The sequence below is a fragment of the Sander lucioperca genome, chromosome 24 (assembly GCF_008315115.2).
Source record: "Sander lucioperca isolate FBNREF2018 chromosome 24, SLUC_FBN_1.2, whole genome shotgun sequence".
Taxonomy (NCBI): Eukaryota; Metazoa; Chordata; class Actinopteri; order Perciformes; family Percidae; genus Sander; species Sander lucioperca.
Window position 1 is genome coordinate 16,293,662 of NC_050196.1, and position 12,817 is coordinate 16,306,478.

Below are 12,817 nucleotides of genomic sequence, written 5' to 3' on the forward strand. Positions count from 1 at the left end.
TCTGTTCTGTAGTAGGATCTCTTCCATTTCCATTTCTGCCAACAGCCCTGCGCCACAGGGACGCATTGAGAACAAACCCGGGAGGCAGAAACCGCTGCGGGGACACCCTTTGACCGCCGTGCCCAGCAGGCGCAGCCAGCCTCCGCACCGCGCGCCTCCGTGTCTGTCTGCAGCGCTTTTCTCACAGCTTCGACACAGAGACACAGCTTTGAACCTGCCTGCCAAGATAAACTCACCTCGCCTATTTATGCCCGTGCCTCCGCGCGCACTCGGGACAGCAGAGTGTCAGCAGCTCAGAGGACAGGTTCAGGCTTTTTGCAGCTCGTCTCCAGCGGCGCTCTGGCCACTTTTACGCACCGGGAATGGCCACTTTTTGGGACTCGGGACTGAGTCCTGCTCCGTTACTTCCACTCTAAAATTATAGAGGGTGACCCACGCGGGGTGGGGACACACGCATCACAAGAAATCCAGCGGTGACATTTGGCCACCCGCCGGGGGGGTTCCATACCGGCCCCGGGGCAGAATGCTGCTCCCGACGCTGGTGACGTGCCTCGCCGGGTGCGCCTTTCTCCTCTCGCCGGTCAGCGAGGGCTGCGGGCCAGGTAGAGGCTATGGCAAGAGGCGGTCACCGCGGAAGCTCGCGCCGCTCGCCTACAAGCAGTTCAGCCCCAACGTGGCCGAGAAGACTTTAGGGGCCAGCGGGAGATACGAAGGGAAAATAACCCGGAACTCTGAGCGCTTCAAGGAGCTCACCCCGAACTACAACCCCGACATCATCTTCAAGGATGAGGAGAACACAGGTGCAGACCGCATGATGACCCAGGTAACATCCCGGACACCGTAGTGCCTTTTAACCAGGGCTTTTCAGCATTAAAACCTCTCATTAAGAGGGTTTTCAGTGCATTATTAGGTGCACTTTGGCCAGTCTTTAAGCGCGTGGACACTGTTATCTCTTTCCGCATTTCTTGTTGACTCAAGGCTCGTCACAGCAAAATACTTCAGTCACATTTTCTTAATTAGTTGGATCAAATCTACCAATATTATACATTGTTTTAAGGCTATTGAAAGAAAAAAGTGTCATTAGTTACCACAAGTCTTCCAAATGTCACTTGATTTAAATCACAGCAGCAGACTTACAGGAAGATTAATTTAACTTATTTTTAATAAAACTACAATGTTCACACTTTTCCTTTAACTATTTGATGGTTTTAAGGTGGATTTTTCCTGCAGTGCTGCCTGTTGGGAAACTGATTACAAAACGTGTGTTTGCACAACTCGTTCTCCAGTCAATTCTCTGCAGCTGTTGACACAGTGCAGTTTGTTTCTGGATTGTGTAGGTGAGCGGTTTGAATCAGAGCTCTTCTCTCCGGCTCCACATGGAGTTTCAGAGGTTCACTGTGGGCAGCTCCTGCGTAAAAGAGGGCAACCCCGTCTAAAAATGTATGGAAAAGCGGTCGCTCTTAATTAAAACACTATGTCCTCTGTTTAACATCATGTTTTTTGGTGGAAAAACAGCCAAAAGTCGTATTTGGTTAGAGCCCGGGTCAAGCGTGTACTGATGTTTACCGTTTTCGTTTTTAGCCCGACTGGCCAGAGTTAACAGTCGCCTTTTGGACTGTCAGAATTTTTTACGAGACCGCCATTGATGTGGCCCCGGGTGGAATTTATTTGACTCCCAATTTCCCCAGGAATAAAGTATTTATATCTGGCTCTTGTGACCGCGGGCTTCCTCTCCGAGCTGCAGCGCTTATGTCCACAGACCCACGTGGGGAATGAAAGCGCGCACTCCCGTCTGGAGCTGTCACCTCGCTGCGCGCACTGCAAGAAATATCCGCCGGAGCGAGTCACTTCGGCTGGGTTTAAGTGAAGGAATGTGCATGATAAATGCTGGATTTATTATTATGTATGATTGGACAAATCTGCATGCATGGAGGAGTTGATTCGATGTATCTTAAGCGCAAAACAACCTGATTCAAAAGCTTTAATTTCCCAAATCAACAGACTTTATTGGATTCTTTTCGGTTTGCTTTTTCTCAAGATTTTGCCACTTTTCACAAAAAATGACTCCTGATCGTGGAACACGTGAGGGTGAAAAAGGTCTAATCAGCACACTTTAACTTTGTTAAAGAAATAAAAAAAAAGTTCAGATAACTTTTTCCGTGAAACGTCTCCAAACTGGATATTTTTTGCAGCGCGCACCCCGAGCCGCGCTGCGCGTCAACGGCGCAGACCTGCACACAATTTATGGGCTCCAAGCCGCAGGAGACAGCCGCCTGTTTGTCTTTTACTATTCCGTGTTACTTTTTGTTTGTTTTCGCAGCGCACATGTGCAAATATAGTCCACTTCACTTGTGTTGAAGCCTTAATTATACGGATTTTTTTTTCTCTCGCCTCTTTATTTTTTATTCGCTTTTTCCTGGGCGCTCCGTGCTGCATACAGACGCGACTGTTCAGGGCGAAGCCACACTGCAAAAAGTGTCATTTTTTCACATTTAACTTGGACTTTTTTAATGAGGGTTGGTTCTCTTTTCAGTGCACATGTAAAGAAATGCAATGAGTGCAAGTTTATTTCACTTATTTCCAAACAGTTTCTTGCATAAAAGTTGCCCCGAACATTCAGATCACCCCGCTTTTGTTTGTTTTAAAAGCATCCTTAAAACAATCTAATTGCATTGGAATCAAGAGAAGACAATTGTTTTTGCAGACTGTGTCCCCTCATCTCCAATACTGTTCAGGCGCCACATGAGACTAAGTGACCTGTTCAGAGGGACATTTCTTGCAGCGTAAAGGTGAGCATAGGCGCATGTTGTCAGCCTGCGCGTCCAATGTTTGTGCAGCCAGCGGTTTAGTGCTCACCCCACTCCTACAGAAACCCCCGTCGATCTGTATACCTTGAAAGGAAAACCAACAAAATGTATCGTCTGATTTATGAAGTCTAGCTCGTTGCCGTGACCGCAGAGAAAACACACGATGTTAAAATCCACAGAGAACACCGTGAAAAGGCATCTGTGGGCACCGAGACACGAGCTATTCTTATCACAGCCGACATGGAAAGAGACATTTATGGGGTTTAATCCCACTTTTCACTCCTAAATAGGCTGAGATTCATGAAACGAGACGCTTTCAGAGGCTGCAGGGAAATACAAGACGTCCTGTAGTCATGCAGCCTTGATTTATTAAGACTTTAGGAAATTTAGCTTTATTTCATTTGATCTAATTGAAGTAAAACCAACAGATAAAAACGTTTCTGTCCGAATTTTATTCAAATTGAGGCATTTAAGGCCTTCAAAAGTTTCATTTTTGTTTACCTTTTATTACCAAATTAAACTGTTTAAATTAACATTTCAAAATCAGATAAGTTGAGTGGGAGATATGTTGTGTTAAAGTAAAAAAATGACCCAAACAAATGAATCAAATACCCTAACATCCAAGTTTGCCGTGCAGCTCCAGTAACCTAAATCAAACAAAAGGTGTATTTAGATTAATCTTTTAGTAAAAACTTTAAATTAGAGCACCCGTAACAGGCCGATCTGAACTATTATTACAATCCATCAAGTCGTGGCTGAGATAACCAGTTTATGAAGTTAATTCATACAGACAGATGTTGTACACAATTAGGGCTAAGCCCAAACCTAGAGGGGCGTGCTCCCCTATGGAGATCCCCCCCCCCACTCCTCCCCCTCCTTTATGGCAGCTATTTGCACTATTTTTCAAGCCATTTGATAAGGGGATGCCTAAACATGTGTATATCATTGGGGAATAAGATGGTAGTTGCAGAGGAAATAAATGCTCCTCTAGAGCCTTCATCCTATTTTGTGTCTAACTGTTCTTTAACTGTTTAACCTCATCCTCTGAAAGACAGTAAAGTCGGCTTAAAAGATCCGGGGCTTTTGAGAAAACATTCGGGGCTGGAGCCCCAGAAACCACACCCCCCCCCACCCCCCCACTCCGTCCCGGAATTCAGCCCAAATTGTCTTGCAAAATGTTTTAGTTTAGAAAAGCAGCACCCTGTTCAGGCCAATCTGACAGTTTTTAAAACCCATTCTCCCCCTTTAATGTGGTAACACGACACCAGGTGTGTCTGAGGTGTCACCTGAGATATCACGTTGGATAACCCCCCCCCAGACAAAGCGGCCCGGCTGTGGATTAGATTAACGGAGCTGACTGGAGGATTTATTTGGGCGAGCTGGAGGAGTTGAATGAGTCCTTCACTTCTGTTTGCTCACCCCGACCAGACTCCGGGTTTAGAGGGACGCTGAGGACCTCTTGTTCATGGAGCAGTCGCCCCCCCCAAACCACCCTAAAACCTCACAGTCCCACCTCCACCCCTCCATCCATCCATCCTTAACTTAGCCTCCCTTCGCTCACCACAGAGAGCAAACATCAGGCCGAGCCGGGACAGCAGGGGTGCATTGTGGGAAGGCTGAGCCACAGACAAGTGGGGTGTGATGGGGTGTGACGGAGATTTGGTGAAGTGGGCTTTTCTGCCGCCATCTGATTGGTTTCAAAGTTGAGGCTCAGAGTGCAGCAGCAGTGTTAAACTCCTACAGAGAATTCAAACAACAGCAGGAAGAAGTTCAAAGGTCAAGTCTGCCGGAGAATAATGTGACAGTGTATCTCACGTTATGGCTCCGTAGCAGACGTTTTTGTAAAAATAGGCTAACGATTGGGTCATAACCACGAGACTTACTGTCTCATAGTAGAGGAATTACCGTATAGTACAGGAGAAGCTCTCAGGCAGTTTGGACTTCCATTAGCTGTTTAAGTTTAATTACTAATGTTAACTATCATTTTAGTGATCAATAATTAGCCTGTGTCTATGTTATCTCCTTACATATACCTACGCTCTCCGTCTCTGCTAGATTGGGAATGATTGAGATTTCTCTTGGCACAGCTACCAGAAGACTTCCAACTTTCAGACAGGTTGCTCACGTCACATCTACGTCTTCAAGCTCAGTTGGAGGCTGCTCAGTAACGCTCAGCCATCACCGGAAAAGAGCTTCTAATATCCTTCACTGGTCTCCGTCCAGAGCAACGGGATCTGGTGGTCCATTCTGTATATTGTCTATGGATCATACAGGAGAATAATGTGACAGGAAGTGATCCACTTTAAATAAACACATACAAAACAAACATCTTTTAAAAGCGGTTGTTGGTTGTTAAATGTGATTTAAATATGTTTAATTTCCTACAATCATGTCAGACATGAATTTAGTAGTCTGATGTTGATCTATAGATTTTTTCCCCAGTTTATGAACCTGTATAGTTTAAATATATATATGTTCACATAATTAGATGTACACCGTATAGCCCAAAGTATTTGTTCACGTTATTTGGTGTAGTTTTGCTCTGTTTTTTCCTGGATTATTCCCAGTGAAGGGAAATCATAATGCCACAGAAGCCGATGATATGAGTAATAATGTTCTTCCAACTGTGTGCCAACAGTTTGTTTCTCTATCACAATGATCCAACATGTGTTGAATGTAAAGTGCACAACAACAGATAAGTGTCTCTTTTGTTCAGCGCTGCAAAGACAAGCTGAACTCCCTGGCCATCTCGGTGATGAACCTGTGGCCCGGGGTCCGGCTGCGGGTCACCGAGGGCTGGGACGAGGACGGCCACCACTCGGAGGAGTCGCTGCACTACGAGGGCCGGGCGGTGGACATCACCACCTCGGACCGGGACAGGAACAAGTACGCCATGCTGGCGCGACTGGCGGTGGAGGCCGGCTTTGACTGGGTCTACTACGAGTCCAAGGCCCACATCCACTGCAGCGTCAAGTCAGGTGAGGGAGGACACGTGTTGGAGCTGGAATCCAGATGTATTTATAAAGGGAAAAGGGTCTCAGAGAGCCGGCAGGCAATTATGCCGTATTGTCAGACCAGGTCTAAAGGCAACTCGCTGCTGGCCTTTTAAGAGTTTATTACATTCAAATTGAAGAAATCTGATATATCTCACATTCATTTAAAAAGTTAAACACTCTCTGTCTTCTAAAAGTCATGTTTACATACTACAGATCTGAAATAGCATACACATCTTTAAAAAGAAACGCAAGTGAAAGTATACAACATGTTCATACTGTGGAGTAAAGGTCTGGCTACACCACAGATGCATTCTGGGATATGAGAAAAAAACTCTGGGTTGTTTGCATTTCTTTAAACCAATCACAATCATGTTGGGCGGCGCTAAGCTCCATACGCAGTGACGGTGGCTCTGTTAAATAGTCTCAAGAAGGAACTTGTTCTGGTGGAACATTTACACCCCGCTAAAGAAAACGCCTCATACAATATTACATGAAGTTAACTGTTGACACAATACAGTAACGTGAGCTATTTAAATTAGCTGATACATGGTTAAACCTCATTGGCTCTTACCAGTGTATCTCCGTGTGTACTTCGTCTACAGCTATCCAACCAATCGGTCCCAAAACATCCCAGTTAGAGAGGAAACGCCCTAAACATAGTCTTTATAAATCTTTACACTCATTCCCTGAAAGAACCAAGCAGGCCTGCCTTGTTGCACCGTCCAAATGTTCTTCAAAACTACCATTTTCAGCGTGTAGCTTGCTTGCTCGAAAGTTGTTGTTGGTTCCCAAAGAGAATGAAGTTTAAGAACGGCAACACACAGAGAGCGGACGGTGACGGTTCTGTTGATCCAGACTAATACTGAACTTACAGTATCTGCAGAACTTTCATTCACTTTTCATTTTTCATCCATTCAATGCAACTCAAACAGATTAACGTGCTATGTTTAGGTAACTCAAAGCATTTGGTTAGGGTTAGAAAAAGATCTTCAACAAGTCAACAGGGACTTGAGACAGTTTGTAACTACATGCAGGGAAAAAACTCCCAGCCTGGCTGGCAAAGTAAACAAACACATCTTTTCTGCTGAAGTTCGATGTGTTCTGGGACTGAACTGGTGCATACTGCTTCCAGGACTCACACTTTGTATCACTAATCCATCTGTCTGCAATTTGAGTAGAGGCTTTGAAATTGCAGCAGTGTGACTACACTTTGCTTATAGCAATGCACACACCCCGTGTGTCTTACTGTAGCCTGACAAGTCACATGTGATGAGATGAATTGTGTGGCACAGAGACTCCAAAACTTCCACTCTAAATGCACAACAGTCAGAGAAACATTAACCTTGTGCAAACGGCCAAAGACTACTTCTCGCTGCCTTTTATTTCTAACATTTCTTGTTTTCCTCCTCCATCCCTGATCACTAACTTTCTTCTTGCTTGCATCTTAACTATCTGGGCGGCTCTTTCTATTCCCCTCTGTCTCATCTGCCACTCGTCCCACGTGTCCCCAGGTTGTACACGTCAATAGTTGTGCTTCTGTGAGATTTTTGTGGCTTTTTTATGCTTTTTTTGTTGCTCATCTTTTCTTTTTAACAACCACAAATCAGGGGATTTCAGAAGAGGAAACTGCATAAATCAGAAAGTTCTTTATGTATTTTCCATAAAACTACTTAGCAAAATATAAAGATATCTACAGGCTGTAGATAAACTAGGCAAGCGTGGCTGAAAGGGTGTTTTGAAACCTGGAGTTTTACAGTTTATTGTCGCAAAAGCTAGAAAATCCTAACAGAGTTACAAACTATAAAAAACTATTTCATTCTTTCTGTTCAGGAAATAAAAGTCTGGTTAGTGTTCTGCCTAGACCAGAGTGTTGGCAGCTGACAGTTGGAGCTCTTTTTCAGCTTTGGATGGACAAAACTGTCCTGGTTGAATCATAAAAAGATGAACAACTGCATTAGAAAAAGTCTGATTTCTTACAGATAAAAAGAAGAGAAGTTAACGAGGATTCCCAGGGTGCATTTCAGTACGAAACATCTAATCACAGAGCTTAAAAACGCTGGTACGTGTGCCGCTAACTAATGTATTAACTAGATTTTAGTTGTAATAATTAAAAAACAGTTGCCACAACAACTATATTGTATAGTATCTTTACATCATTTTAAGCTCTACTTCTTTTTCAGTAGCTTACTTTTCAACATGTTTTGGCTGAACTGCACAGATCACATTCACACTTAGATTAAGACTTTTCGTACCCTGAGAAAGATAACCACATATAGATTGCATGTTAATGCAAAGTGGAAATTGTCTCCTTTACATTAAGGTTCCACATACCTAACACAGTGTCTATTAATCTCCGCAAATGAAAAGTAACAAACACATGGCATCCAGAAGTAAAGGCACAGATGTGCTGAAAGTCACACAGTATTCAGAGTTTAAACATCCCCTTTACACATTTTACACTGAGTGGTAACTGAGATTTTCCTTTTCTTTTCCCATCTTTCCTTCTCCTTTTTCCTACTTTATCTCTCCTTGTCCTTTCCTTTGTCTCTCCTTCCCTCCCAGATCGGGTTGCGAGGGCCCAGTCCTTGACTTGATCAGAAGGGCAACCAATCAAGTTGGTATTTTTTTCATGTTTTTCATTTCTCCTTTTTTTTTTTTTTTTTTTATTATTCTCCTGTTTTTTTCTCAAAAATTCTCAAAGAAAAGAGGGGGGGGGGGGGGGGGGTAGTCAGCGAGAGAAAGAAGCACTAGGAGGCAGCAAAGCACCAGGACACAGAGATTAACACTGACCAACACATTTCATCTCCGACTGCTGCTGCTTTACAACATGAGAAATGTTTCTGTGGTCAAACTGGAAAGAGACTTAGGAAGGTAATACTAACTATTTTAATAATCAATTAATCAGTTTGACTCATTTCTTTATGAAAAAGGTCACACTTCTCTGATTCCAGCTTGTTAGATGTGAATATGTTCTAGTTTCTTCTCTCCTCTGGGACAGTAAACTGAATATCTTTGAGTTGTGGACTAAACAAGACATTTGAGGACGTCATCTTGGGCTTTTTGGGAAACACTGATCCACATTTTTCACCATTTCATAATGTCATACACCAAACAACTAATCCATTAATGGAAAAAATGATCGACAGATTAATGAACTATCAAAATAAGCGCAAGTTGCAGGCCTACTTTGAGTTTTTTCTTATATATAAATTATACATAACTACTGAATAAACAATTTATGGAACTTTTAGCTCGATAACAAGGTCAAATAAATCATTTCTAAATAAAAAATAGATTCCTGACTCTGAAGTAGTCACATTTTAGGTTTTTGTTGCTTATTTATGGTCAGTCCAAACTAAAAGAACCCTCCTGTCTGTGTATCTAAACCAGGAAGAGCCATTTTTAACGGTTGAACTGCAGCCATGTTGTCAGATGATTAACCCGCGCTGCTCCTTCCTCTCAAGGTGACTTATCTTATCACGGGGCCTCGGCTCTCTGCCTTCCCCAAATATTTCTCCCAGATAGACCTGAGACGGTCCTCGAGTCTCACTTTCAAGTTGCCGCACGCATTGTCCCCAAGACAATCCTGCCTGAACTTCCAAGTACACACACACACACACACACACGGTCTTCAAACAGGAGCTTTTATCAGTGTGTTGTTCTTAAAGTCCAGAGGAGGAAAGAATAAAGTCAATATTTAGCTAAAGGGAGTTGGAAAGATGGATTGTGTGCTTTAGTTCTTTTTTGTAGAAGCGCATGTCTGCCAGGTCACGGTAGATACTCACGGTACATTCAAATTATGAAATACAAAATTAAATGTATAGATTTTTAAGTAAAAGTGAAGAAAAAAAATATAAACGTTATAGTCAGAAATGATGAGATACTAACTGGAAATGTGTTCTTGAGTCGAAACTATGAAATGGCAAGTCATAAATGTGAGATCATGAGTCAAAGGTTTGACTTTTTGAAGTTAAAACTATTAGATATGACTTTTTAATTCAAAAATATCATATAATTAGTCAAAGGTTTGACTTTTTAAATCCATAAAATTATGAGATCCTAAGTCAAAATGTCAAACATGTTAAATAGAAAGTCAAAATGATAAGATAGTTAAAAAAATTAGAAGGTAATATAATTAAAATAATGAGATACAAAGATTATTTTCAATCAAGTCATAATTGTGAGTTGGAAAGTGTCTTATTCAAAAGTATTGGCTGGAAAGGTCAAAATGATGACTTTATGAATCCAAACGTTGACGTGATGTGTTATGGTGTCTCATAGTGTCTCATAGGTTTGAATTAAAAAGTCAAACAAATGTTGAAATGATCATTCCTACTTCTGTGACAGAAGTCTCTTTGTCTGTCTGTCTGTCTGTCTGTCTGTCTGTCTGTCTGTCAGATCACTCCGTGGCGGCTAAATCTGGAGGATGTTTCCCCGGCGAGGCCTTGGTGACGTTGGCGAGCGGCGCTCAGAAGTCCATTATTGACCTGCGGCCCGGCGAGCAAGTCCTGGCGTCGACGGGCAGCGACGGCAGCGGGGAGCTGCTTTACAGCCAAGTCCTGGTCTTCCTGGACCGCGCCCCCGCCACCTGGACGCTCTTCTACACCCTGCACACAGAGGCCGGGGCCCGCCTCTCGCTCACTGCCGCCCACCTGATCTTTGTGTCCGAGGGGAACTGCTCGGAGGGGGCGCTGCCAGCCCGCGGCGCCCTCAGGACTGTGTACGCCAGTGGTGCCCAGCCGGGACAGTGTGTGCTGGTGTCACAGGGTGAAGCGGGACCGGGGCGTCTGTCTCGGATCACCCGGATCAGCACGAGGGCGAGCAGGGGGGCGTTTGCACCGCTGACCCAGCAGGGGACGCTGGTGGTGGACGGGGTGGTGGCGTCCTGCTACGCCGTGGTGGACCAGCACGCCCTGGCTCATTGGGCCTTCTCGCCGCTCCGGCTGATCCACAGCTGGACTGGATCCACTGGGAGCCACGGTGACGGGATCCACTGGTACTCGCAGCTTTTACACTGGCTGGGCAGGGTGCTGCTGGACTCAGGGCGCCTCCACCCGCTGGGCGTGGCTCAGGACGACAGGTGAGGGAGGGGACAGGTCACATAGGAGGACACATTTATCGGAAAGGAACCTGAACCTCTCACTTTTTAAACTGGGATGACCCCAGACCCAAGCCTGTAGAGCCGTACGGGACCACGATGGACCACCTGCTGAGACGGGAGACGTTTGTGTTCCTGCTGAGGCATGATGGGAGTTCTTTAGGCGGGACAAAGAGGGAAGAAGAAGCTGTGAACTGACACAGATGAACTCTCTCCAAACCACAAACACAGATAAGAGCACTCCAAGTCCCAACGAGCTCCAAAAAGACTTTTAGTGACACTATGAAACAACAGTCCCTTAATCTACGCTTGACAACACACCCGACAGCTGATTTCACACATTAGTCATCATCCTAGAGGGCTGAAACATTTTCAAGTGCAAAGTACAGATGTTTTAAGGGATTCTTATTCAGTATTTTGTTATTTAATGGGTTATTTTAGGGGTTTTATTGGACACATTAATGGATTGTAATATATTAAGGGTATTTTAATGTGTTTTCTTAATCGATTCAAGTGGATTTAAGTGGTTGAAACACCTTTACACGTGGCACGAAAGCCCTCCCTGCATGTTCAACTTAAATAAAAATGAAAGCACTTTTAAGGTACACTGTAAATTCAGGGATGTTTTGGTGAATTTGACCCCTCAAACAACCCTTAATTCGTGCAGAAAACCCATAAACATCCCTTAATATAATACAATCCATTAATTTATCAATTCATTTACCCTTTAATCTGGTGTAATACTGTGAAAGAATCCCTTTTAAATATCCATAATTCTCACCTGAACCTTAATAACACCTTCAATTAATCCTTAATTGATTTATCAAATATGTAGAATGTAATGTGTAAATTAAGGGCAATGTTAAAAGTATTGTACCGCTTACGAAGCCCTTAAAACATGCAGATAATATGTTATGAAATATTATATTGCATTGGGTGAAAAGGTGGAATTTTAAGGTAAAATTTGAGGAGATTTTAGTTTCATAGTAAAGTCCACAGGGATGTGGTCGTGTTAATGTAACATTACTGCTTAAATACAGAGATTTTAGAAGGAATGAAAGAGTGTATTTAAGTGTTATTTGTTTAATGTTTATGAAGTTATTATGGGTGAAGAGATATTAAAAAAAGATTTATTTTTTAAATTAAATTATATTGAAATGAGTTGTGTGTCGTTTGATTTATATCTCAATGTCTGATGTAGGCAGGGATGGACTGGGAATTTATTCTGCTGGAAACTAAAGACATATCTCGGTCTCCTGACTTTGGCCTCTTTAAATGATGTCTGTCCACTGCAGATGCACTATCCTCAACCTGGATAAGTAATTATTATAAATGAGTGTACTGGAGAATGTGTTGTTTCTGTGTCTTGATCTGATACCTAAATATGAATAGAAGCTCTAACCTGTTTGTATGCATCCTCTGATTATCCAAGGTTTTACTCTGTATAAATGTCAGTGTACTCAGCACTTGTAGTTACTTACTTCAAATGCTGAGATTGCCTGAGAAACACGCTGAAGAAGGGCGTCCTGCCCGAAACGTCTGTGTGGCAATGAAATGTATTAATTGGAGTGCTGTCCTAATTACCTTTTATATATTATTATCCACATTAAGAAACCAGCACCCAGTCTTCAAAGTCTTCTAAGTTTCAATCAGAGCTGAGTGTGTTAGGTCTTATTTCTTTTAGTTACTCACATATACACACATTAACATAATATAGTATCATGTTGTAAATGATGTAGGTATAGTATTGTATGTGAGTTATAAGGTAAAAGGTAGTAATATGATTCAACATATGGTATAGGACATCAATATAGCATAGGATATAAGGGAAAAGAATATAAAATATTTTTTTTTAAAACTGGAGAACAAAAATAACTTATTTCTGCTCATCACAAAAAGTAAGAACATTTGCAATA

The 12,817-nt window shown here is 42.8% G+C and overlaps 1 protein-coding gene across 1 annotated transcript; it reads left to right on the forward strand.

The window, feature by feature from the left end:
* The first annotated feature begins 497 nt into the window (after positions 1 to 497).
* On the forward strand, positions 498 to 12,252 carry LOC116044539 (indian hedgehog B protein). Its single transcript, XM_031291797.2, has 3 exons — positions 498 to 823; positions 5,524 to 5,785; positions 10,202 to 12,252. The coding sequence occupies exons 1-3, from the start codon at positions 524 to 526 to the stop codon at positions 10,885 to 10,887; spliced, it is 1,248 nt and encodes a 415-aa protein (XP_031147657.1). The 5' UTR covers positions 498 to 523; the 3' UTR covers positions 10,888 to 12,252.
* Positions 12,253 to 12,817: the final 565 nt, after the last annotated feature.